The sequence below is a fragment of the Helicoverpa armigera genome, chromosome 5 (genome assembly GCF_030705265.1).
Source record: "Helicoverpa armigera isolate CAAS_96S chromosome 5, ASM3070526v1, whole genome shotgun sequence".
In the NCBI taxonomy this organism is placed as follows: domain Eukaryota; kingdom Metazoa; phylum Arthropoda; class Insecta; order Lepidoptera; family Noctuidae; genus Helicoverpa; species Helicoverpa armigera.
In genome coordinates, this window is record NC_087124.1 from 2,639,085 (window position 1) to 2,666,385 (window position 27,301).

Genomic DNA, 27,301 nt, shown 5'->3' on the forward strand with positions numbered 1-27,301 from the left:
ATTATTTTCTGCATCAAGTTTATAACATACCATAGTATTTTAATAATACAAGTAAAAATAAAACACATATATTATCAATAAACTTTATTTCAAATAAAAATAAAAAAGAATTTATACAACATTTCCTTTACATAATTCAATTTAGTATCCAAGTCAAATATAGATCAGGCAAGTGAATTTTAAACTACAATATTGTGACAGATGACTATTTGTGCGTTGTCCGTAATCTAGACATAAAATAGAGGTAGACATATAAAGTGAATTAACCACTATTTAACATACATCTACTCTATAATAATTACCTTTAGATACATTTGGAAACTATGCAATAAACAGAATTCAGTCTGCAGTCTGTTTACACAATAATCGGTAGTTCATACGAAAAACGTAACTTAAGCTAGACAAGTAATAAACTGGTATTTTACAAGCTATAAGTCTGCTAAAACTATTACGAAAGTGCGTAATATTGCCTATATTCTACAAAATAAAAAGTGCTATTTGTCAGAATTATTTCGAACTTTCGTAATCGAGTCTTCAAACAAAATAGTGACATTATTAAAAAAAAAAATGTAACTTGAGAGCTATTTATATACATAATGTTCAGCCTTTTGAAGTAGGAAATATAAGAGGTGAACGACACTTCCTTGGCTTACTATAACTTATAGTAGGTTGAAAGAGAGGCTTGATCGAAATAAAAGCATATATTTTAGTAATTACAATTTTATTGATAAGAAATAATTTTCAAAATAAATCCATCATGTTTACTCATATAGTTATTTAAAGAAAATTATAATATTAAGAATCTTCCTCCTGACCTATTCCCAATTTTATTTGGGGTCGATGCAATATCTTTTCCGCTTAAGAATAATGGATCATTTTATAGCTTTGTAAATAGTCCAGTGAGAAGAAACACTTATTAGTAAAACGTTAACATCCATACAAGATTGCACTCGTAACAGGTAATAGTGTGGCTGACACACATTTCTTTCATTTTCTCTTGCATTCCCATCACGCTTATTATAAAATTATAAAAACGTTGTTAAGTCTAACGAGAACACGCTGAAGACACAATTGTATGCAGAGAGTAGGTATATGCTTATATTTAGCTTGTGACTTTTATTAACAGGACAATGTAACATAGACCATGCATATTATAGAGAATACAAATGAATATACAAGTTGGCCTTATTGATCACTTTTCATAGATATTGCACTCTTGGCCCGCCAGATGTTAGAAAGGCCGCAGTCAACTCCACTCTCTCCATGAGAGGTGCTCGCAACACTACGCCACCGTCGCGAGGCCTGACTGTCTACTGTAGACTGTCACCCACAGGTCGCGGCCAGTGGTGGCCTGATGTGTCTAACTGTAATCCATTATCCGGGTGATATGAGCAGTTACAGCAAGGATGAAACTAGTATTAAATGTTTGTGAAATGTTAGTTTAGCCAACTGGTGTAACGTTATGTTATGATTTAACTGCCACAATTGTGTCTTCAGCATATCGTTGTTACGCGCTCTAAGTCAATGTAAAAAGAGCCAACATGTCTTTTAGCATATAGATATAAATATTTTCCAATTAATTTATCACTTTTTCTTATTTTTACATTTATTTGTGTTTCATAGCAGGCTGTACCAGTAAATATTACTAAAGTTTATATTGCTACATCTACTTGCACGTAAAAGGGAACAGTTTTCTATGTACAAGAATGTGGGTACTATATTTTTAATTCAGATTAAGTAAGTCCAGGGGCTCTTAATCTAAGAAGCTTACTAATTAAACCTATGGTTGAGCATCCCTGTTATAGTTACAAATGCTGAAACTGGTAATATAATATTCACTATTCTAAAGTAGAATATTTTAATGTGCTCATATTATTAACTGCTAAGAACTTATGTTCATAATATTCACAAGAACACTGCAGTCATTTATCGACAATACTTTAACACATTCCTTGAAATTAAGACTTGTAATATCACTAAATGGCGATCAAACTTGATATTAGACGTACATTCGTTGCCACAAGAGTCACTGTTGCAAATGGTCCACGATTTTATGGAAATACAGCTTTCTGTACCAATATAAACTTGATAGATATTTACCGGTGTGGCCGGCGACTTCCGGACTTCAGACGCCGCGGTTGGGCAGCGGCTTCACCTTGTAGATGCGAACTAGCCAGTGCTCTGTGGTGTAGGCTTCCTCAAGTACGTCTAAATTGAAGTCTTTGTTGCCGATTTCGGCGCCTCGGACGCGGTCGAAGCCGGGTGGTCGACCTAGAAATAAAAAGTTGACTAATTTATTAAACTCTAAAGGAGAATTGCACTATTTAACTACATATAATGATAACCAAATCATTTGAAGTTGTGAAATTGCAGATTTCACCAATGGGCTATAAGTATGCAGCTGGGTATAGTTTGGTTATCGTAAGAGTTAACTGGGTCTTTAGCAGCTACGATTGAACCAAAAATAGTTGTTATATGTCACCGTTAAATAATATGATTGCAAACATAAAATGCATTACTCGACATTGTGTGAAAAATTTGAATTGTAACATGACCACCACCAATGATACCGTAAAGTTGTTCTGTGAAGCTACTCAGGCGCTGTTTAGAGCTGCCATTTTTTTACTATGAGTTTCCAAGTACTGTAATGATAATTTTAGCAAGTTATTAGTACATACCTCCTTCAGTATAAACAAGTCCGAACTTGTAGTAGCTCATCTTGTACATGAGGCAGTTGAGCAGCGTGCTGGAGCCGTCGGCGTCGACGCGGAACTCGCCGGCGCCGGTGTAGTAGTCCGCCTCGCGGATGTGCCGGCCGCGCTCCGTGCTGCCGCCGATGCGGACCATCCACAGGAACTTGTTGATGTCTGCAAGTAAGGGTTTATTTCATAGTGTACAGTATATAAATATAGATTTATCCTATAAGTATACACGTTGCATCTTTTTGCGTGGGATGTTTGGTATTATATGTCCCGGTGCCTATAATAACCACATTTTTGAGCTTGCGGTAGCTAAGTCCTCAACAACATATATATAGGTATGATAGCGCACCAAAAATAAGTTTATACGCTTGTTGCAAATTGGCTCGCATCCCGCCGTAAAAAACTACTTCCCATACCCGGGTAATAAACTACAGCCTGTCACCAGAGGTTAATGTAACTTTCATATCGTGAAAGAATTTCTCAAATCGAAGTTTCCGAACTTTATGAGAGTGTTCCTGTACTGCGCAGTTGGCTGATCTCCTTATATGAGAACAGCCACCATGGGTGACAACAAGTTAGGAAGACATAATTACATGTAGTTTATAGAGACATGACACTTACCATCAGAAGAGTATCCAACAAGGCCTCCGAATATAACCAGCACATAGTCCACATCCAGCTCCCGCATGATCTCATAGGCCTTGTCCTCGGTCGAGGCCATGGCCTGGCCCACGCGGGAGATGTGTGTGTTGTTCCACGTATTATTGTCCACTATGACCGTTCTGTTCGCCATGGCCGTTATCTGGTAGCCGTAATCCCACCATGACATTACTTTTGAGTCCTGAAAAGAGGTTCATTCTTTAAATCTTCAAAGGTTATTCAGTAATAAAAAATGCTAAACAATTTATATTAGCAATGATTTCGATTAGTATACCGAACACATTTTTTCTTATAGTTGGGAGGTAAAAAGTATACATTCTATTTTTTATAGGACTGTTTTAGGGATGGGAAATTATTACATGATTCCTTCTTCGCAACCCTGGAACTTTTTCAAACAAAACATTCAATCTCAACCTACTTCTACGAAAACAAAATGATTCATCAAACTAGACCGAAATCACTTTTTGAGCGTCAAGAAAAAACCACTACCAAAAACGTTCGCACCACCTCCTTCGTATTATTGCTGTCAAGAAGACCAACATAGCACAAACCTCAGGAGTATTCATCTTGAGCCAGGTGTATGCCTCGCGGAAGTCGTCGAAGATGATCCTGGCGCCGTCGTGCGCCCGCGCCGACAGCACGATCGACGGCGACGAGTACGCCTCCGACGTCACCCACGTGCAGTGGAACACGTACGACACGAGTAAACAGCCGAGGACTGTCACGAACAGGAAACCGACCTGGGATCATGTAGGAAAGTAAGTAAAAACACACCCAATTTTATTTTGCAAATAGGTAATTGAGAGTTTTTAAAATATTAAAAACTCGGCCACATTTTACTATTCAGCATGCAGACATTAACATTATTTATGACTAGCTGTTTCCCCGCCGTTTCACCCGCATACCAGGCAATTTTTTTCCCGTTCCTGGATCATACAGTCCAAATTCAAAGCAAATAATGTCGATTCCTAGCAGTGAAAAAATTATTCAAATTAGTTCAGTAGATCCGTAGCATATTTGATAGAGAAAAACAAACAAATATTTCCTTTAAACATATTAGTATAGATTTTCTCTCATAAAATATTCTCAGATTTACAATACCATTTTGCTCATCGTAATGTAAAACACAAGTAAATACATACCTCAGACCTAAACACCAAATTATTCTCATGCTTCTTCTTCTTCTCGTGTTTCTCGACCTTCGGCTCAATATCCTTGACATGCAAGCTCAGAAGACTGGAGGCAGCTACTCCAGACACGATACACATGACCGGAGCCAACACCAGCATTAAACGGACCATCACACCCTGGAACGGTCACCAAGAAGGTCAAGATATGCTGGTGATGATGAAGGGGAACTGGTGGGAGGGGGGAGTATCAGCGATCAAAGTGTAAAGATCATGGTGGCGGAGTCTACGGAATTCGCACTCGACGTTGACTCGACGCGATCAAGGTTTCTTTTGTCATCATGTTTTTGAGACAAGACTTCAAAAAAAAAAGTAAAAAAGGCTATTATTGCAGAATCAGTTCATATGAAATAATAATATTAGTTGTTTTTCTTGGAAATTGAAATCTCCTTTCATCAACGTTTTAGTAATCAATGGACGAATCTTTACACTCATAAGTTTTGGTATTCCAATTGCGATTTTACAAATGTAAAACGTCTTCGTAAGACGCTTTCCGTAATTTCTTACAATTTACGGAAGTTACTTACCAAATTTTTACGATAGCAACTTAAAGTGTAATGTAAATAAAGTCTAGTCTTCACTAATTTAAAATGTCCTATGTAATAAAGTTCCTACATATCCTTCCTTTACCTCAAACAGTAGTAAAAATAATCTCGATAAGGTAGTTACTCACCGCAAAATAAATACTCAGCACACCATACAAGATAATAAATATATTGGCATCAGTCAACTTGCTGAAGCAGAAGTACAAGCCAGCAGGAAACAGGAACACCAACACTTGTAAGTCGAAGTAGAACGACGACCATGATGTGGGCTGATGCTCGGAGACCGATGCTGTGGGGATATAGAGCTTATGTTAGGGGGTGTAAGGTTGCAATTTGTACAGCTGTATGTAGACTTAGAGTGAAGGTAAAATTATATGACAAGGATTTGAAAGTAAAGTGCATGAATATAAGGTTGTATTTTGAACGATAGACTATGTTGTCCTAGAACTGTTTTTTTTTTTCTGATAGACTGGGATGGCAATTATTCAAATTATATTTCTAGATCATCATCATCGTCAGCCTATCGCAGTCCACTGCTGGACATAGGCCTCTCCAAGTGCACGCCACTGAGATCGATTTTCGGCTTCTCGCATCCAGCTCCTGCCAGCCGTCTATTCTATTTCTAGATACTTCCAGTGTATTCCCTTACCAATGATGGGGATGTGGTTCTTGGCATACGAGGGGTCCAGCAGGGAGTAGAAACGACCAGTCCATGGCGAGATTTTACCTGTGGCAATAAAAAAATCGTAAATGACAATAATGTAATGGTAATAGCGACACGATTATCGTGACAGCAAGCGTGCATGACGCTCGTGTAATAACTTCATTTAAATCAAACATAAAACGAAATTACGAAGTATATGATAACAATAAAAGTCGGTTTAAAACCAAACTAACCTAATCAATGTTATCACAACAAAATACCTATACAATTCTCATCGAATAATTTTGCTTCTCCGAAGTTTACTCATTAACACCTTGCGCATGCGCCATAGTATTTGATCGTACATTTCGAACATTTGAATATATTTAACTAGCTGATCTCTGTAGTTCATCGGCTTCCCAGAGATTTACTTATCACATAAAGTATATAAAACAAAAGAATTTCCAATCCAGTTCAATAGATCTAGAGATCTTTATAATAATTTATAAAGATCTTTATAATAATTTCAAAGGACTGATAAATATCTAGAGATATCTCTAGATATTTATCAGTACAGTTTTATCTTACCAGTAAGTGTAAGGGCGACGAGAGCTGTTCCCAAGGTAGCCAGCAACGTAGTGAGGAGTGCTTTGAAGAGGAGCTCGAAGTTGGCAGGAGACAGGTGTTCACGCAAGTACTGAGTGAAGGCATACAGCTGGCAGAGACCGAATGTTCCTAACGCCTGGGGAGAAATAATAAAAAGATAATTTAATATTATTGGAGAAAAGTGACACTTTTATGTAAAATGAAATAAATTAGGGAAGGATATTTTTACTTCCGAGACTAAGGCACCGCTGCCGAGGCTCGCGACAGTCGCGCGCGGCCGACGAATTTCGTAAGCCGCGCGCGGCATTGTGTTGAAATTAGTAGATTTTGTTCGTCCGTTCCCTCTAGTCGAAGTGCTAATTGATATCCTTGAAGAAGAAGAGGATGACGTGTTGCTGTGGCTGTATTATGAAAATAGATTACCAATCTACCCATCTTTAAAAAGTAGAAATGATGAAGGATACTACCAAATACTGATTCAAAAGCATTTGAATTGTAATGAAAACAAAAGGAAGTTTTGCCGACTAAATAAAAAACAATTCAATTCTGGTTTTACAAAAATTCTATAGATGTTATTAAGCGCTAGACCATGTTGAGATGCATACGGCCGCGCGCGGCTTACGAAATTCGTCGTCCGCGCGCCACTGTCGCGGACCTCGGCAGCGGCGCCATACATTTTCATATGTTGACTATTGTCGCGCGCGGCCGACGACTGTTGTAAGCCGCGCGCGGCTGTCGTAGCCGCTATCCACGGAATTCTACCTTAAACCACTGTGTAAACTACTTTATAGGTAACCTTGGAATTTAAATGTTGATGTTTGCTACAAGTGTTTTGGGTGTATTTTAATTTCTGAAATAATTGTTACATTAATATTTTCGTTGTTTTACTTAATAGACACTACAGAAAATTTAAGCATCCTTACATTCATTTAATACTAGCATTTTGTGACAAACTTCAAACAAATCCACAATGCTCCTAAGTTTTAGAGCTATAAACTGCCTTCAAATACTCTAATCGCACTTACCATTCCGAGATTAACAGTCGAAATAAGCAACTATTCAACTTATACAATATCATCTCTTACTCACCAGCATATGCTCCGAGCTCTGTACCGGCTGGAACCCAACAAAAGAGATCTGCATAGACAGTATAGTGCCCACACAGTACAACGTGCTGTATGCCACGTACACTCGAGCAGAGAACCGGCCGAGCAACATGAGAGCTAGCACGTGCAGAGGGATCAGGTTTATCAGGAACACGTAGCCTCCCCATGATGAGACCTGTGGAATATAATATATTGAATTGACTGGATTTTTGATATCAGGGTGCACATGAATGGGTAAGGTTTGATGTCAGGCTAGTACAGTTATTGCCAATCAAACACACGGAACAACGGGAAGTTGCGTAGAAGACATGTTTTAGGAGGTATATACATTGCCACTCATTTTATCTAGAACTATCCCATGTTACTTTTCAATGTGAGGACCTGGGTTTAAACTAAAATGGCTAATCCGCCTTGAACAAGCAAATGATTAATTAAGAAACCGATATACACTAGGTCTCTTCTTTTTGAGTTCCTGTAAAGTCTGTGTATCAGCAATGCTGTCTACTAGGTATTGGAAGCAGATATGCCTTTAATTAAAACAAGAAGCATAAAGTCTTTTAGGTTCTCTATAGCAACAGCTTAATTTACTAAAACAAATTGCTAAAAAAGTAACTTCTTTTACTGCTAAAGCTATTATAGATTAATTTTTATGTGCACATAAGGCACATATGGACTGATAAGGAAAGCAATAAAAAGTATTCATATACTTGTACGACAGAGCAAAAACCAAAAAGTTCAGAAATCAAACTTATTAGTGTGAAACTGTCATCTATATGCTCTATGATTGGTTTTTAAAACTTCTGTTAGTGGCACAGAAATCTTTTATTATTCCAAGTATAATAAACCAATCAGAAATTATCAATGATTATTTATTGCTGAAGTAATCAATTTTATCGATAATCCTGTAAATACATTAACTGATTTATTTCAATACAATCGTGAAGGTTTTATTTATATTTTTTTAAGTCACCATGAAATTGGGTGTAACTTAGCTTGACTGATAAATACTAGCTACTATATCGTCGCGATTTCGCCCGCCTGTATTATTTTAAACTTCTTGCAGTGGGTTGCACCATTTAACCATAACGATAAGCAAATTATTTACAGTTGTCAAATCGCCGATTGGATGGGCGGCAATTTTACGGCTGGCTATTGTTTGGTAAAGGCAGCCGTAGTGTTTCTTTAGAGCACTGATTTAAAATTTCTTTAGCAATATGTTTATCAACACTGTATTTTTATTTTATTTCATGATCTATGATGGTGAAAATCACAATAATACTAGCTTACTTGACAAAATCGAAGCATTGCAACGGCAGGAAAATACTCTTATGAACAATCATAGATTTATTTAATAAATAGCTCACCATGTAGAAATAAGCGAGCGCAGTCATAGTAGCCCACAGGATGGTACCGGTGTTAACCGCTTTGATCCAGAAGTAGTAAGTGAGCAGCATGCAGAAGATGGCAATGCCTTCGTTGTCGTAGCTCCCAGCTACTGAACGACTGATGTAGCCGGGCACGATGGCTATCATGGCCGCTGCTACTAGACCTGCACCTTCATCCTGTGAAATAACGAGTACATACATGTAGTTTTTTAGTAGCACTGGAGTAGAAATTGGTTGAACGAGAGTACCAACAATGACCTTTTTTAGGAATTTATAAATATAGATAGATATCTTGGGTTCAGAGTCTCATGAACTGGCCACAAAAAGCTTACAAAAGGGATGGAAGGCTATGAGAGAGACTTTTGCCCAGAAGTGGAACAATATTAGTTGAGCAAAACAACATACTTATAGTTAGCGAGAAAGTTGTAAGGACATTCTCAAAGGACCACTGTATTTGGATGCAGTTTTTTTAATTATACTCATCAATTCCAAAAAATAATTTTGTATCTCAGTAAACAGTGTCACCAGATTTTCCGAATTCCAAGACTAGACCTAATTTGAAGAAAGAACATACCTTCAACTCCTTAGTCAGCAGGTAAGTGACAATAGTAGTGAGTGAGGAGAAGAACGGAGCGAGGAAGACGCACACATTCCTGATGTCTATAGTGATGTTGAGGAACTGCATCACATTGTACAGGGTGGCTGACGTCACCATCAACCCTGGGTAGATGGTACCTGGAAATGGAACATGGATTTAGGCTGGAGAGGTTTGAATGTAGATTATACCTAGTGCTTGCAGTTTTCCAGTCTGAATTTTGATTGGGCCTTCTTTCAACAAAAGACAGAAATATGTTTCTGTTCTGTTAATAGTTAATAAACAATAAAATACTAACATTGCCATCAATATATATATTAGAAATAGCCATTTTTGTTAAGAAAAATATAAAAATGTTCAACTTCGAAAAAAACGAGCGACGCAAAAATAAATTAATTTTACCTATACCTAGATTACAAATGTTTAAAAATAGCCCAGAATACCGAAGCATTCAAATTTATAATAAGTTACCTGAAAGTATCCGTTCCACCGAAACCTTAGGTATATTCAAAGCTAGACTTAAGTTATTACTGATTAAAAAATGCTACTATAGTGTACAGGAATACCTAGAAGATAGAGACTTAAAGTGATAAATAGTATAATTAATAAAACAACGAAACAGTATTATATTGTTCCTATAGACACTGTGCAATAAATAGTCGATATAATAATTAAGAAATTAATAACAATGTTAACTTATTATACACAAATGTAATATATATATATACATATTTATGTATGTATTTAATTATTAAGTCACAATTGTAATGTAAATAAATAACTATAATTATTGTCCTTTTAGATGTAAGAAGAATTAAACAGTATATATATGTTGTGTTGAGATAGTTTTAAGTTAATTTGCTGCGCCCTAACAGGGTAATGTATACCTAGGATAAGGATGTATTTCTGTAACTGTATACATTTTTGCAATAAATAAATAAATAAATAAATAATAATGTATATGAGGGTTGTAAAATTATATAGCTTGTACTAGTTTTATCTTTAGTACAGGTATAAAGATGCAACTTGGAAATACATATGTAGGTTTGTAGGCTTCACTTTCTGAGTAGCGACAAGGCAATGTATCAATATAAAACTTTACCCATACATCTGTCTTTTATTTATTTATTCTTAGAAAGCTTACAGGCAAATGTCAATTTTATTAACTTAATGTATTTCGAACTTGCTAACAACGAGCTTCTACCATTAAAATATATAATACAGTATAACTGTTGTAGACCACATAATAACAACAGTTTTGAAAAAAAAAGAGTAAACACTAAGAATGTAGCTGTGCTATTCAGTTATGACAACTAATGCCCATATCAAGCTCCACAGATTATAATTTTCCTCATACAATAGAATGCTCCTAACTTACAAAACATAACAATTTAGCACTTACCACCAATGATACGTCCCAGAGGATACCATGCTCTATCGTCAAACCAGTTATGGAAGTTATAGAACCCTTCCTCAGTGAGGTATCTAGTGGTTCTGTAGTTGAAGTAAGGATCAAACTCGTGGATCACGCTCTCGAAGCGAAGCACGGAAAACAGACGCGTGCCAAACGCTGAAAATGCAATGAATTAAAAAAAAAAAGTATTATGTATTCTTCAATGAATATGGGACACTTTAATAAGTATTTTGAAAACTGCGGGGCTTACAACCTATCGGTTATTCGAGAGTTAAAATGCACTCGTCGTAAACATGGTACAGGTGCCGGTTTATTACAATTTACATAACGTAACACTGTTATAACTTTAACTTCTAGTGTTTTACAGCTGTAAACACATGGTATTACTGTTATCCGATACAAATATAACAAGTTACGTTTTATGTTTTCATTGAATCAGCACATTTATCGCCATTGCTTATCACAATATGACCACGTAAGTCATAACAAAAATCGATCTAATTCATGTTTTATCGAAAAGACATGCTATGGTCTGACTCTAAAACTAATATTAATGCTTATTAACTCCCAGAATTACTCACATAATATTGCTGCCATTGATAAAACAGCTAATTTTATAAATGTTAGTTGTTTGTCAGACGATAGCTGCGGGAGCCTCGTCTTAGCTTGCACCTCCACCGTCATTTTGGGTTTGTGATATTTCCCTCTTTTATATTATTTCACATAAATAGCACTGTAAATATATTAATAAAATAATATAATAGAAATATTTCGCCGGCAACCTATCCCTTTTGGTTTTTCGGCGACGCGAATTGACAGATCATGAGCGGCGTGGCATAATTTGTTGCCATAGTAAAAAGACTTTAAAGAATAGCATTTTTACAATGCTATATAGTCGGATAGTGGTTTGCAAGTATTATTCAGAATATTTAGAAATAATGACTTAAATAATTATGCATTTTATTTCCTGCTTAAACGTTTCAGTAATATTATTAAGTAAATGGCGATCATTAAAAACAAAACTGCTTGCGCGCCTGCTGTCAGGAATAGAGAAAACCATGTATCGATAAAAAATTATTGCCATATCGATTTCCTTGCATAGTAGAATGCCGGAGTACTAAAACTCTTTCAATTTTAGCTCTTTTTCTTTTAATATGTGTTTTAGTGACAAGATATATTGACCTTCGAAATAAAATCGAAATCGTAGAAAAAAAGAAAAAAAATACTGCTACAACATTGTTCTTTGACTCCATACGTGAACTTAATATCTTTAGGCTATTCGCAGATACGTTGTATGTAATATAATACGATCATCATTGGCGTTAATTTGTACCCAAAATCTCAAAATGAGTGTCAAAATTATCGACACCTCAAAATATACTGCGGGTGCAGCTCTACGTAATTAAATGTCAGACGTCATACGTATGTATTTACATTTTAAGCATCGTTAACGTTTGCATCTCTTTTATGTGTCAAGAAATTCTATAGTGCTATCTCATGTGAATACCAAATTAGCTTAATTGCCTCTGTGATATGAATGTCATTCTCAGTCTGATACAAAAAGATCTTTCTTTTCTTCGTTCCCCTTGAAATAGTTTCGCGTTGTCCCGACTTCCGAAGCAGCGTAGATTAGATAAAAAAGTCAACGTACTTGTTGTAGATATCTAAAAAAATATACATACGTTTGTTTTTAATTCAGATTCGGTTCAAAGTTGTAGATCGTGTGAAAGAAAACGAGATAAATCTGGTCATAGTACGGTTCCGTGTATGACTAATAAATCGGAAGGAAGCTCATCTTGGATATGAACCGTGCGAAAAGTTATTAGTGGTGTGAAAGTATTTGGCGTGTTAGTTTTATGTGATGTCTGACGGAGATCCATCTCTCGAAGAGGATGTGCCAAAACCTCTGCTTGTGAGGGTAGAGGAAAATGTGTTTACGCCTAAAGTAGTGACTCCTATTTACGCGGGAGGTGTGAAGCTGCACCACAAGAGATCTGACGCCGGGGAGACTGAATCCTTCCTGTCTGACGCGCAAAGGAATGAGCTTGCTTTCCAACAACTGTTCCAAGATGGAGAAGGACCATTTCACGAGGTATTTTTAAGTTTTTATTTTTAAGAAAGCTATTATTAAAGCTATGAATATTCTTCCTATACTTGACACTAATGAGTGGGTTTTTTACTGCCTAATATTTCCAGAAGAAGAAACAAAGTTTATTATTAATTAGGCTCTAAATTGTTTCTATTATTTCTTTCATGACTTAAAACAATTAACAGTTTCAAGGTGATGTTTAGTTAATGCTGCCTGCATTGTATTGGACTTTGCTTTGACTTCTTTTTTTTATACAGAGTGACCATTAATGATCCTCTGTTTTTTTATGGCAAAGGTCAACATGTTTAGTGCTTGCATGACACATAAAAACTTTTTGGTATTATACATGAGCTGGGTGCTTTCAAATTGAAATCTAAGTCTCGTATAAAAAAATCTAATTCAGTGTAGCTGTGAGATAATCTTTACACATGTTTCCTGTAATGCTTAGATAACAAAAAACAATTGTGATAAGAAATGTAAGTTCAATGAAATAAATCAGAAAACACGATGTTGAGTAATAATAGTGCTGCTACATGATTATAATATCCGTAGTTATTAATGATGTTGCTTTATCAGCTACTCCATTACTTTAATAGTTATTATCCAATACCTACAAGGGAGATAGACAGTCTTGGGATAACTTTAAGTAGGTATTTGAAAATAGCCTGTTATGTACCAAAAATATATATTTTGTATTTTAAGAAATAGGTAGTAGTTATAACAGAAATCCTCTTAAGTTATAAGGAAGGAATCTATTTGGAAAGCATGCTATCCAGCTGTGAGTAGGTAGGTACTTAAGCCACAGGGTGCCTATCAAAATAAGTGTTAGGCGCTTATAACATAATTAAGTATGTGTGTCTAGTAAATATATCTCATAAATAAGCTTGTTGTTGGATTGTTTGTAGAACAATCAGAGTTTGTAACTCTTTGAAAAAGAAATGTTATTCTGTGCACAATTACCACTGTAATACAATTTATTTTAAAATACCACAAAATCATTTGCAAGGAAAAAAAGTACTGAAAACAAACTGTAATTGCAGCAAAAAACGCAGTTGTAAGTCTCTGAAAAACTTGTATTGTCTATGTGACTGGGATTTCCCAGTCAAAATTGAATCAAGGCCAACATTTAAAAATACAAATTCTAATCTAGGAAATTTTCCTCTAACCTGTGTAAACTGAAAAATAACATCTACATGTATGTTATGATCCAATAATATGGTTTTAAATATTGTTATGTCGAAATGTAGTTTTCCTCATCACCTATTTATAAATTATGCAGCCAGGTACTTAGCTGTTTAAAATAATTAGCTCATTTGTTTTATAATTGATCGTTAACACAATCGTTAGTGTACTTTCAATCAGTATTGAAAAGTTTAATTATGTTATAGAAACAATCACAGCATAAGTCAAACTCATAAAGTAAATGAATGTTTTTAAAGAGAATTAAATGTAGGAAATTATAAAATTGTATTTAATTGGAATTACATTCTTATAAAATAAAGTTTAGGAAATACACAATTATTACAAGATATTAAAACTTGCTGGATACCAATTAGACTGGGTATGAAAAAGAGATGAATAATAACATGACAGTTGTTATGGGGGACAATCAAATTAAAAAAAAAATCGAATAAGCTCAGATTATACATTGGCAGCCCTTTCATACCCATCCATATAAATGAAATGAGCGCCAAAAATTTTGGGTCGTCGACCGCGCCTTTTGCCAAATACGTGGACAGGAAACGTGTTTCAATAGATATTTAGTTTTTTTTTATAACCGACTTCGCAAAAAGGAGGAGGTTCTCAATTCTTATAATAATTGTAAAATGTATGAGAAAAGGCTAGACAGATAAATCAAAATGTATTTGCTAGCTAAATTTTTTGATGCTATGTATTAGTTTTAAGTTGTATATATAAGTTTATTTTTAATTTTTTAGGGTTCCGTAGCCAAAATGGCAAAAACGGAACCCTTATAGTTTCGTCATGTCCGTCTGTCCGTCTGTCCGTCTGTCCGTCTGTCACAGCCGATTTACTCGGAAACTATAAGTACTACAGTGATGAAATTTGATGGGAATATGTGTTGTATGAACCGCTACAAAAATATGACACTAAATAGTAAAAAAAAGAATTGGGGGTGGGGCCCCCCATACATGTAACTGAGGGATGAAATTTTTTTTTTCGATGTACATACCCGTGTGGGGTATCAATGGAAAGGTCTTTTAAAATGATATAAAGTTTTCTAAAAAACATTTTTCTTAAAGTGAACGGTTTTTGAGATATCAGCTCTCAAAGTCGTAAAAAGTATGTCCCCCCCCCTCTATTTTTATAACTACGGGGTATAAAATTCTAAAAAAAATAGAGGTGATGCATGCTAATTAACTCTTTCAACGATTTTTGGTTTGATCAAAGTATCTCTTATAGTTTTTGAGATAGGTTGATTTAACTGTAATTTACGGAACCCTTCGTGCACGAGTCCGACTCGCACTTGGCCGGTTTTTTAAAATTAATGTAAATTTGCTAGCTTGTTCTTATTCAGACAATTTATTATCGCGAGTTAATATTGTTAAACATAATACACAAACGTACAAAAACAATCAAACCAAAATAGAAATCAAAGAGCGCATGTTTGAAAATATTTCATTTGTTTACATTAAAATGTTTTCGTTCCACATCCAAAGAACGTAATACAGAAAACTGCATAAGTAAGTACATACCTACTTCTTACCTCGGCAAAGGTTTGAACCATTTGCCTTTGAATTGCGAACCGCAATAACCGCCGAATTTCACCGCGATATTAAAATGCTGCATCGTACCTATCTTCCTATCCTTGTAAACAGGATGTAGTATACACATACCTACACGTATAAATAATCATAAATAGTTCACGACATCTGTACCTATGTTAAATTTTATCTAAATAAAAAAGCTATTAGCGACATGTCATTTCTTAAAAGGCACTTACTTATACATATGTACATATCGAGAGGACCTTTAAGTAAAGGCAATTTTGTACAATTTGTAACGTAGTTATAATGTATGTAAATGCCTACGTTTTAAGTTCATTACATTTGCCACGCTAATCTCCAATGGTGCTTAGTTTTTAGCTAATAAAGATAAGTGGCATTCGTTGCTCGTTACTCTAATATAAGGGTGCGTACACACGGTCATACGATCGTGCGACATTATTTTGTTCGGTGTCAAAATTACGCGGGTTTTCCGACACTTGTCATTTCCCAAGAGGGTCGTAAAAGATGAGTGGGAGGATTAAGTGAATGACGTACTGAAAGTGGTATCCACTTCAGTTATAACTCAACACGACGATGCGACTTATGTCAATACTTAAAGGATATGATAACCTAGTGTTATAAGCCAACTAGCTTCAGCCAGTGGTTTCTCTCGTATCCTGAAATGACTACTTCCCGCACCCGGATAAGAAGTAGCTTCGGTATCCAGATGCCAAGATGCTATATTACTGCCAAGTTTCATCAAGAGCCGGTATACCGTTATATGAAAGTAATGCTATTATTTATAATCTAGTACTTGTGTCGCTTCCTATGATTTGCGTGGGGAGATACGAGGTCACTGGCTAACCAACAGATTTATGTCAGGATGTTTGGTTCTGAATTCATGTATTTGTCACAAGCATTTTGATAAACAAGATTTATGTAAAATTTGCTAGACAGTAGCCACAATGTTCTCTCAGGTTGTATGTTGCAAGTGATAGTATTCATTTATACTGTCCTCCCGAATTTCGAAATAATGCTTGAAGAAACTCTGGATTAAGATTATGTAGAACAAACGCACCTAATCTCATGCCCATACCAGGTTTGCGTATTTATTGGCGTCTATTTTAAGTGCAGGTCAATATAAGTTTAGCGTACTTTTGCTTCTGGCATTGAACTTAACTTTCCTTGCGGCAAATGTTTGGCTGCAATCCCAGTATTATGTAAGGCATGCATAGCCAGCAGTTTTCAGATATGTCGCGCGCACTAAGTCGTCTGTGTGCACACTGCCTTCGTGTATTTGCGTGCCTATTACCGACATTTACTCACATTTAGCTTCGAACAGTAACCCAAACAGTCGTCAATACCGTTCCAATAATTGTTAAAAAATGTAGTGCCAAGTACAAAGATACTGCAGTAATTATTTCAGTCGTTATCATTTTATCAGTGTGCAGTTTTAAAATGATCCCTGATAGGCAGCTCGTAACTCTATCTAATTTCTAAGATCACTGTACAAACAGATGATTCAGTCTCAAGTCAGCGTCGAACAGTGAACGAGCAAGGTCAGTGGCTACGTGTACGTAATTTGAGAGTTTATGCAGTTTTTTGTGAGAAATACGATGATAATGAGGTGATACCGAAGGTCTGTGTTACATAGTGTATGGCGTGGCATTGTTCGGAATTAACAGCTCACATAGGTGTAAAACAATTAAGAACAGCGGGTTTAATGAAGAATTGAACTAATTTTCTTTATCAGCTGCCTTTAGTGTTGTTGAACCTGACGTTATTTGCTGAAAAATGAGTCTTATGTGTAGATGTAAAGACTTCAGTTCAGCTTGAGAGTTGAGTGGTCTTTTAAGAAAGTGACTGATGGTGTTACTGGTTGGTCTAGACGGAGAGGGAGGCTCAGGAGAACGGGGAGCTCCAGGCGATGTCAGTCCTCAGCACATACGCGGACAATCTATCACAGGACATGAACACAGACCGGTGAGTGTCACAATGCAATGCAAATGAACCACGCGCCGACGTTACAATGAGTCACCGTCAATTTTGGCAGGTAATCTGTGTTTGTTGTGACTAAAAACAAATGAAGACTTTTGCTAACCGATACGTTTTGCCTTTTTGTGCTGGGAGAAATGATGTTCACGTTTTGTTATGTAATTGACTAGAAGTGGGTTGGTAGCGAATCGTCCTTTTACTGGCTTTGTTATCATAATTGAAATATTTTACGAGCATCTTTGTATGCCGTTTTGATGATGACTTGACACGTAAGGGTGATCTTGACTTATCCGTATTTTCACTATAGACGTATTATTTTTAACCAGCTTATTTTATCTTGGCCAAGTACAAAATAGAGTAATGTTTTTTTTCCTATTCTCCATGGAAATACTTTGGCCTTCATAATACGCCAGTAACCTAATTAGTGTATTTTTAAAATGGTATTCCCCGAAGTTCCTTGGCTGTCATTCTCACCCTTGTCATATAAATTATTTGCTTTTAATTTATTTGTTCAAAACAAGGGCTGTTTACAGCTGGGCTATGCTGGTAACTTTATTTTAGAACATACTGAAAAACAACACAATTAATTAGTCTATATAAATATGTATAATGATGTTTTTACAGTGCGATTAAAAAAAAACGTGAATTTGCTTGAGTTTGGATATTTTTCCAAAATTACCTTATTTGGTGCAAAAAGGTACAACGAATCGGTTTAAAACTACTTTTTTTTTAATATAACTAATTAATTAAGCTAGGAAAAAATGCCTAGGGATTAATTAGAATAGCATGTGCATATTAATTACGATATGTTACAACTTTAACCGCATTGTTTAATTATTGTTGATACTCTAATAATTGCAAGGAGGAAGTCGTTTTAATTATTATAATTAATTGGCGGTTTTTACTTACATAATATGTGACTTGATAACGTAAAAAGTATTGAATTACAATATACACTATATGCAGGTATTTATAGAAACAAAGGATATCTAGAAATTATGTTCCGATGCATTTATTGATAAGGAACCTAATTGAATTGGCGTTGATGGTTTGCCAAATTGGCCAACGGATCTTCAACTCAATAAAATTTAAAAGGTTTTCCCCGTTATAGTTTAATTTGAAGTCGCTGTGAAAAAAATGATATTTGGAAAGAAAGAACATATTACACCAAAAAGAGTGATACACGTTATTATTTATTGCATTGGTGTTCACTCATCAGACTATTTTAGGGATCTTACTCGAAATTTTATTGCTCAAATATATTTTTTTTAATGGAAATAATCAAATGACCCCGCTGTGGGCGCAGCATGTGGGAGTTACAGAATATTAAACTCATCATGTTCCTTCTTAAACCCTTTATGTACCAGGGCCGCGGTTACTCTTTCGAACAATCCCGCAGCGCGTCAGAGTACCTAATGCATGAATAAAGTGATTTCAAATTACCTCAATAAAAAAATCTATAAGCTTAAACCTTAGTTTTCAACCTTGACTTTGACTTTATAGGTACCTACAATTAACACAACCTATTGAGGAATTTTCAGAATTGATTACTATAGCAGTGTGGTTCGTTTGTGTGCTAAATGCTTACATCATTGTTCTGTGATTTTGTGTTCGTGTACGTTGAACTTTGTGTTGTAACTTATTTTATGTGTTTATTATTTTATTTCATGCACCTATAAATAATATCCATAATTCGTCCAAAGAAATTATATTTTAACTTTTATTTTTATTTTTTTCAAAATTTTATAAAAATGTAATGTATATTCATTAAACGCATGAGCGCGCGAACCGCTCGATTTTGTGCCATCGTCTGAACTCAGCTTTATTGATGCATGTTTTAATTACCTTAAATTATGAATATTTTACAAAATGTATTATAATAATGGAATGTTTGTACCTATTAATATCACAGGTGATGGTCAAGTGTCTTCACAATTCACACGCTTGTCACATAATTATGAATCTTTAGTCCATTTGGTTAATTCGCGGACCAATTTTGTTGTACCTTACATCCTAACTGTATTCCGCATTATATTGAATTTTAAGAATAAATAGATAGAGTCATTACTTAAAATAATAATATAATTTTTGCCATAGGTATGATTTGTTATTTGAATGAAAATATTTTTTTTTTGACCGTGGAATAAAGAAGACTCCCCTTTTTTCATAACAGTCCCCTTAACAGTCCCCTTAACATTACGTACGTACCTTTACTTCAAGGGCATACAATAAACACTAAAAAGTAAACATCAGTTTTGTATTTACGATCGCATCACGTAGAGCAAACCGTGATTCCAGACAGACGCGAACGCTTCGATATCGTTCCTTAAGTCATTTCAGAGAAACGTGATCGATAATCGGTATGTCGTAGTCGTTTTGCAATTTCTGTTCCAATTTTGCTGGTGTCCGATTATTTAATTGAATGGAAAATCATACCGTTTGAAATGGAGAACAAATCGGGCTTAGAATGTCGGCAATTTGTCCCAAAAAAATCTTCTTAGAAATCCGTTATGTATGACATCCTCTCTATTTGTGCAAAATATGTAAAACTAGCTGTACCCCGTAGTTAATAAAATGCAGGTTATGTTTTTAATGAGGCTGTAGTTAAATTATCTGATACAAAATTTCATACAAATCTATCCTGTAGACGTGAAACCACGACAGACAGACACAGTTACTTTGGCACTTGTAATAGCAAGGATTACAAAATATTCTTTATAGCTGCTAAGCCTTCTTAGGAAGCATGACTGTATACAAGGTAAATACTAGCAGGTTTAACCTAAGTGCATAAGTAAATACTATGACACAGTGCTCAAAGTTTCTCCTATAGATGTCCTGGCATCCAATATTAGATTCTAATTGAGTGACATCATTGCAAATCATACTCAGACAGAACACAGCTTTGTTTGCCACTGACAATTGACCAATTGATCTTTAATTTTACTAATAATTCTCTTGTTTTCTTTGTAGTCAATGTATATTTTTGCAAAATGGTGTACGTATATGTAACTAAGTAATTCTGCACCTAATGCCTTCCTGGCACAGCACAATGTCCCAAATTGTAGAATAATTTCAGGGACAATGGTAGCGAGGCGTCGACCCGTCCTGCCGAAGACTGTGCGTGTGGCGACCCTGGCACAAACTTTGGTCCAAACGGCAATGGCAAATCTCCGGCCAACCATTGCTCGTGAGTAATTTGGTCAAACATTGGATCAAACCTTTTGTCTGCCGAATTGTCCGTCCGATTGGCAAAGATTCACAGATATTGTAGTATTGTTTCTTATATTATATCATTTATTGTTGTCATTGTCTTGTGTGGTGTTGGGTCTAGCATGGGTTTGGCTAACAAATAACGTTTGGCATGTAATAATTCTCTTCAAGGGTATATTATTTGACTTTCATCATATTTTATTGTATCGACTGATTATTTAAATGAGTTGATAGTGTGACTGACACATGTGATTAAACATCTGTCACCTATTTGTTCTAATTATGAGTGCACATTTATGGTGATGTTGAACTATTTAGAGTTTGAGGAAGGAAACGTATTCATTTACCTACGGTTATGTTACTCATCTCGTACATGACCTACGTAAGGCTATATAAATAAATGTGATGTGTTAAACGCCTGATAGCAATTCAACGAATTGGGATGCCGCTAAGCGTCGAGGTCTTAGAAGTTATGGTAAAGCGATAGGAAAACAAAAAGTTGTGATTGTTATTTTCCCACGCGGGCCTACAGCTCAAACGAGATTTCTTAGTATTATTTTGTCTCTTGGAGAAGTGACATGGAAGATAGTCGAATTTTATTCAAAATTTTCACAAGTGCTATCATAAGTTCCAGGCTATTTTGCAGGCATTTATCAGATGTGTAAAATTACAAGTCCATAAATCGTTGTGTTTACTTACGCCATATTATTTAGTGCTGCGGCTACACCTATATCTGGTAAATTCTTGTTTACCAACGTCCCAAAGTGGCCATATATCCCACATCCGTCTGAACATGCTAAACGTCAAAGGCCAACTCCAGTAGATGAACCATTTAAAAGTCATCCACGTAGTAGCACCTCATTACTAGGTCATTATTTTTGCACTTGCACCAAAACTATTCAATATTATGTAAAAGGAGCTTTAATGTCTTTTTTTCGTTAAACAGCATTGTTATGGGAGGTATCCTGAACAACCCTTCTCTGACATTCAACGACGGGGTGAGGTCAATAGACTATGTCCTTGTATGGGAGGCGTTTAAGGAGGACGCGGCTACCCCCGAAGCGCATCGGCAGAGGAAGATATTTGAGGAGAATCTCGAGCAAGAAGGTCTGCAACTCGAAAGAGAGGCGCCTGAGAACTTGTATGGACTGAATTTTGTTAAGGTAAGGCCCTGTAGATGTGTTTATTTTTTGCTAACTTTTTAATTGCAGATTATTCCTTTAAAATCCGATAGGCATATTTGAATGAAAGCACGATCCAGAAACGGTAACATATGTATAATACATTATTTAGGTAGATAAAGTTAACCTCTAAAATTAAACCGAAGCACAGCGAGTAGTCCCTAATGTGGATACATTTTCCTGCAGTCGATAAGCTATATTAAGCTCCTAAATAAACATGCCATCTAACACGTGGTACCGTGATACTTATTTTGGCTTTATACGAGTACAATATTATACTCCCTTTTCCTCCTCTACAATATCAAACCTTTATAGGTGTTAATTTATGACATCTATCACTTGGAGGTCTTTTTCTTCAATCGTATTATAACTTTTACATTATGTCTTCCAGATCCACGCGCCAGTGTCAGTTTTACGAGACTACAGCGAGATCCTCAAGCTTAGGATGCCGATGAAGGTAACTATGCCCCTTTAGTACTGCCTAACTAAATAACTAATGACCCCCCTGTAGGCGCAGAACTCGTGTTATGGCTTTAAATGGTTCTAGAACACTGGGCTTCGCTTCGGGTAGGGTTCTTATGTCTTACTGTTGAATGTTGTTCGTGAAGGATCTTGTTACTATATATTAGATAGGAAGCTTCGGTCTGACACTAAATGAGAAAGGTGACAACAGCAGTAGGCTTAGCGACTGTTCCCGATCTTTTGTAAAATTCTACCGTATGCTTAATGAATGAAAACATTCATTTTGAAGTGCTTATTATAAAGGTAGGATTATTTTATGTAAATTGTTTTTATTAAAGCTTCTTTGGAGTAATCAAAATTCAGTTTCGAAGTCAAAAATGGTGCTGTTTGTCGCCTTTCTTTCGTAATTATCAGTTACGGACCGAAGCTTGAAAATAATGCAATCAATCGCTTTTATATATATAATTTCATGTCATAATGACTGCTTAAATACAAAGAACAATGTTTATCAGTAAGATGTTGAATGTCGATATGGGTTTGGAAGGAAAAGTATATTATTCAATACCCTCTAGATTCTATTAGATGATAAATTAGGTATCATTGTGTGAACGTGATATATATAGATAATCTATTTAGAATGCAACTCTAGTGTGATTTTAACATAATGCATTAGTTGTTTTGTAATTCATGTCGATATTAGTATATGTTTGTCGATGTTGTTGGCACAGCACCATTAATATACCACTAATGTTATATGAGTAGGGTAACGACTAGGCATATTGGAAAAAAATAACTAAATAAAAATGGAATATTAGAACAAAAACAGCCCCATTATCAATGTTTAATAAAGCTTTTTAACAAAAGAAAAATAAACAATTGCAAGATGTAATAACATGAAAGAACACAATTTGATTTGCAACAGAATCTGAACCTTACACACCAAGACTTAAAGTCCAAAATGACACAACCATAAATGTCGTGTACTAAGCCCTAATCCATGCACAGTGGTATAACTGCATCACATCATGTGTTATAGGAATGCAGTAAGATAAGAAACTCTGGTCGGGCGAATGCGATACTGAATGCAGCAATGTATATGTCTAAGGTATGCATCAGGTATGGAGCATGGCTTTGCTAACTTGGCGCTTGGCTGGGCTCTATTGGTGTTTTGATGTCATGTTGTTATCGGTGTTTACAACCTCTTTGGTATTACAGATACTGGCAGGGCAACTTTGTTTTTTTTACTTGACAGTCGCTGTCAGTTTGACAGTTGTTGTCACTCTGATTAGGGATGTCTGCTGCGTGAGTTTGATAATAGACAGTTTATACGGGATTTCAAACTAATGCCGCAATGGATATACATATATGTAGTTGAATTGTTTTTAATTTCGAATTTAATGAATGCAAACGCCTTACGGCATAAGCCGAAGATGTGCTGAAGTTTGAAGGATACTCTGCAACATATTCATCATTTGTCAAGATTTATCTTCAAGTTAATGTTCGAGCAATCGAATTCATAGCTGCGTTTCTAAATCTTACTGTAAATGTCTGTAGAGTTATTGAAATATTATTACGAGATAAATTATTCGGCATAGGTCAATATCTACTATATTGTTTTACAATAACACTGTATTTGAATTCATAGGGACTCTAAATTATTTATTGGTGATGGTGTTCTTTAATTCCAATGATTTTTCTATCTTTTTTCTATTTAACATATTTCCTGCTAACTAACCTACAGATATATGTATAACCGTTTGACCAGAAAACTGATCAAGACTGCAATCTGGGAAAAAATATGCTATTAAATATTGTATGACTGTAAAAATGTAATTAACTGGGTGTTTCGGGAAATAATTAAATGTGTCACTTAATAAGTAACATTCTCCAACTAATTTGCACTTACTGTTATACTTAGTTTTGTATGTAACAATATTACTAAATCTACATTTTCAACATGTTTAGATACAATACGTACATAGCCACTGTTTTTCTTTGACATTGAAATGGCGAATACATTTTTTGAACTACAATTTAGCTTCGATCGAATTACTAATGAGAAAATTAATATTAGGCAGGATAAATGTCGACAAAAAAACCTTATTTTGTTAGCAATTAAAATTCAAGTTTAAGGCCCGCTATCTAAAAATAATGTAAGGGAAAGTGAGTTGTATTAGTGCCTAAATAGAATGACACCCATACAATTGAATGGTACACCCATTTGAAGTATTTTTAATGATGTATATTGAGAAAGGCAAATATATTTTTACAATGTACAGATAAGTATTTATGTAATCATATGGCATTAGTTGTCTACATATCTCTCACATATTTTCATATAGCCCACTATATTTTTTTATAAGAAATCTAGTTAGAAGCTACAATTCACTTCGTAGTGAGATGGAGCACTCTTCTACAATATAACAGTAGTATTATCGGTCATTATATGTGGTTATTAATATTTAAATAAAAAATACTCATTTTATCAGTAGGTATTAAAGGGCTAAAGTTGCTATTCATCGCTTAGAAGGACATACATAACACAAACTAAATTGGCATATAAAAAAAAAACACTAAAACAAAATCATTTATTGTAATTAACACAAAATAGCTGCATGATACTCATAGAAGAAACATAAAATTTAAATTTTATTCAAATCAATAGATCACTCATGATATGATACAGCCTTTTTATCGTCCCACTGCTGGGCACAGGCCTCCTCTCATACGGAGAAGGATTGAGCATTAATCACTCATGATATGACACCGTAAAAAATAACAGCTATCCAGTAATATAAAGAATATTTTTTTTGGAAGAGATTGTAGCGCTGGTGGTATAAAAGGTGCTTTATTAGATTCATAAGAAGTATGAGTGACTCACTTCTGACATAGTTTGAAATTAAAAAAAAAACACTATCGACCTTCAAATATACTTTTGATATAATCACAAACTATAAAACAATTCCCTGATAAGTTCCCTCAACTATAACACGTCTCTATTCTATATTTACTAAACACCTGTACCCTTGGTGAATCAGTTCTCAGCTCTCAAGGACGTGCATGAGAAGACGAACAGTCTGATAGAGCAGGTGGACGCCTGCTGGGACCGCTTCATGTCCAAGATACGAGTGGATACCGACATGTTCCCTGAGAGGAAACACCGACTCACTGCCATTTACTCGAAGGACAAGGAATATTTGTAAGTAGGACATATATTTAATTATCTATTGTTTTGACATTTTGGGATTTAACGAAATCCTCATAGGATCCTGAATTTGGAATTTACCAATCCTACAGGTTACACTGATGTTTACCTATACATTTTTTTTTGGAAGAAATCGGCAAGAAACGTAAATACTATTTTGTTAAGCCATTTAATCTAAACTCGGAGTTTGTTTTCTTTACTTTGTGTAAATAGAGTTAGTTGATAATACCTATTGCCAACTACGAGTATAATCACGTTTTTAAATACAAGTGACAAGAATTACTCATATTTTGAACAATCAGAACAAAAATCAGGGTCCAGAATCTGTATAATAATGTTGTAATATTGTTCGTTCCAGATTCGACACGACAGCTGAATGTTTCTGGACGCCTTCCATTCGTTCGCGCATCGTTCAGTTCATTCTCGACAGGAAGAAGTTCACTCAGGCGTCGAACGACGACTTCGCGTTCGGCATCACAAGACTGATATCTAATTGTACTTATAGCGCTGCCTATCCTTTACACGATGTAAGTTGGAAATTAGTTCAAAACTAGATTTTTCTTACATAAACTTAGAATTCTCCACTATAAAATCTTGGTGTGTTTTTACCTTCGAAGAAGTCGTCAAGTTATCAAAATGTATTTGATGTGTACCCATATACTTACGTACTTTACCATTCCCATATACATTTTCAACTATGCTCTAGTACCACTAGAACATAAATGTTTATAATTGAAATCATTTTATAATCTGCATTTAGAAAACATTTTCATTCTAAGTGTTGTGTTCTATTTCAATGCTACGTGAGATTTAAAATGTTTATACAATATTTATGACCATGTTTATTCTTTACAGGGTGATCTCAAAACTCCCGGCTCTATGAGGCATTTGTTGTACACTGAGTGGGCGGCCGTCTCCAAATGCATCAAGTACCAACCCCTTGATTATGTCAAGGATTATTTTGGTGTCAAAATAGGTTCGTATCACTGTTAAATTGTCTATGGTCAAACTCCGAAAAAAAGCTACTTCTGTTGCATGTTTCTGTATTCTGGTAGCTGCTAAGTATAAAAATGGATTTTATAAATTTAAATCAGGTCTAATGATGGCTTTAAGATAAAATTTTGATTTATGAAAATTAGTTTAATTGTAAAATAAGATGATCCATTTAAAATGTTATATCTTATGCTTTATTTATTTTTTCAACCTTGTTTAAAATATTACATAACAGAGAAACAAAGAGTTAACTATGTACTTTATCTTGTTCTCAGGTTTATACTTCGCATGGCTGGGCTTTTATACACACATGCTGATCCCGGCGTCCATAGTAGGACTAATTTGCGTCATATACTCAGCTGCTACCGTTTACAGTAATGTTCCTAGGTAAGTTTCTACTGAAATATTCAACTAAACAGTACTATGTATTTCTGAAAACAATCTCAACGAACAGTTCTTGTCAAATGACCTTCGAAGCTGGCTACAAGTGATTTTTCGGTATCGATATACAAAATGCACAAATAAAAATATTTTTGTAAAAAAAGCAGCATACATTTTGACTCTTGACCAACTTCGAAGTTAAGGTTTTTTGACGAG

General features: G+C 35.2%; 2 protein-coding genes across 9 annotated transcripts in view; one reads left to right on the top strand and one right to left on the bottom strand.

Moving 5' to 3' along the window:
• Positions 1–71: 71 nt before the first annotated feature.
• Positions 72–11,673, bottom strand: LOC110376573 (dolichyl-diphosphooligosaccharide--protein glycosyltransferase subunit STT3A). Its single transcript, XM_064034804.1, has 13 exons — positions 11,425–11,673; positions 10,832–10,999; positions 9,409–9,569; positions 8,814–9,011; positions 7,433–7,624; positions 6,326–6,479; positions 5,744–5,821; positions 5,223–5,383; positions 4,505–4,669; positions 3,914–4,102; positions 3,324–3,543; positions 2,679–2,867; positions 72–2,271 (listed from the first exon to the last, which is right to left on the bottom strand). Exons 1-13 carry the CDS (start codon positions 11,525–11,527, stop codon positions 2,126–2,128), a joined length of 2,124 nt encoding a protein of 707 aa, XP_063890874.1. The 5' UTR covers positions 11,528–11,673; the 3' UTR covers positions 72–2,125.
• A 682-nt stretch (positions 11,674–12,355) lies between these two features.
• The window catches only part of LOC110376577 (anoctamin-1), a 29,560-nt gene continuing 14,614 nt past the window's right edge, over positions 12,356–27,301 (top strand). The window contains exons 1-10 of one of the 8 annotated variants that reach the window (XM_049842376.2): positions 12,356–12,935; positions 17,547–17,641; positions 20,730–20,840; positions 21,810–22,026; positions 22,436–22,501; positions 23,543–23,611; positions 25,545–25,705; positions 26,070–26,238; positions 26,567–26,687; positions 26,980–27,091. In XM_049842376.2, the coding sequence (XP_049698333.1) occupies positions 12,705–12,935; positions 17,547–17,641; positions 20,730–20,840; positions 21,810–22,026; positions 22,436–22,501; positions 23,543–23,611; positions 25,545–25,705; positions 26,070–26,238; positions 26,567–26,687; positions 26,980–27,091 (1,352 nt within the window). In that variant the 5' untranslated portion in view covers positions 12,356–12,704. Of the gene's footprint in view, positions 12,936–16,894; positions 17,218–17,546; positions 17,642–20,729; positions 20,841–21,809; positions 22,027–22,435; positions 22,502–23,542; positions 23,612–25,544; positions 25,706–26,069; positions 26,239–26,566; positions 26,688–26,979; positions 27,092–27,301 lie in introns of those variants that run through there. The other 7 variants (XM_049842374.2, XM_049842379.2, XM_049842378.2 and 4 more) reach the window with 7 other exon arrangements.

What these genes read in the sequence shown, in the direction of transcription:
- LOC110376573 (XM_064034804.1), bottom strand. Translation starts at nt 11,527, where the DNA reads ATGACGGTGGAGGTGCAAGCTAAGACGAGGCTCCCGCAGCTATCGTCT. An exon ending in CGTCGCCCTTACACTTACTG is followed by an intron (nt 5,822 to 6,325) that starts GTAAGATAAAAC and finishes TTATTGCCACAG; the next exon opens with GTAAAATCTCGCCATGGACT. An exon ending in GAACCACATCCCCATCATTG is followed by an intron (nt 5,384 to 5,743) that starts GTAAGGGAATAC and finishes ATATCCCCACAG; the next exon opens with CATCGGTCTCCGAGCATCAG.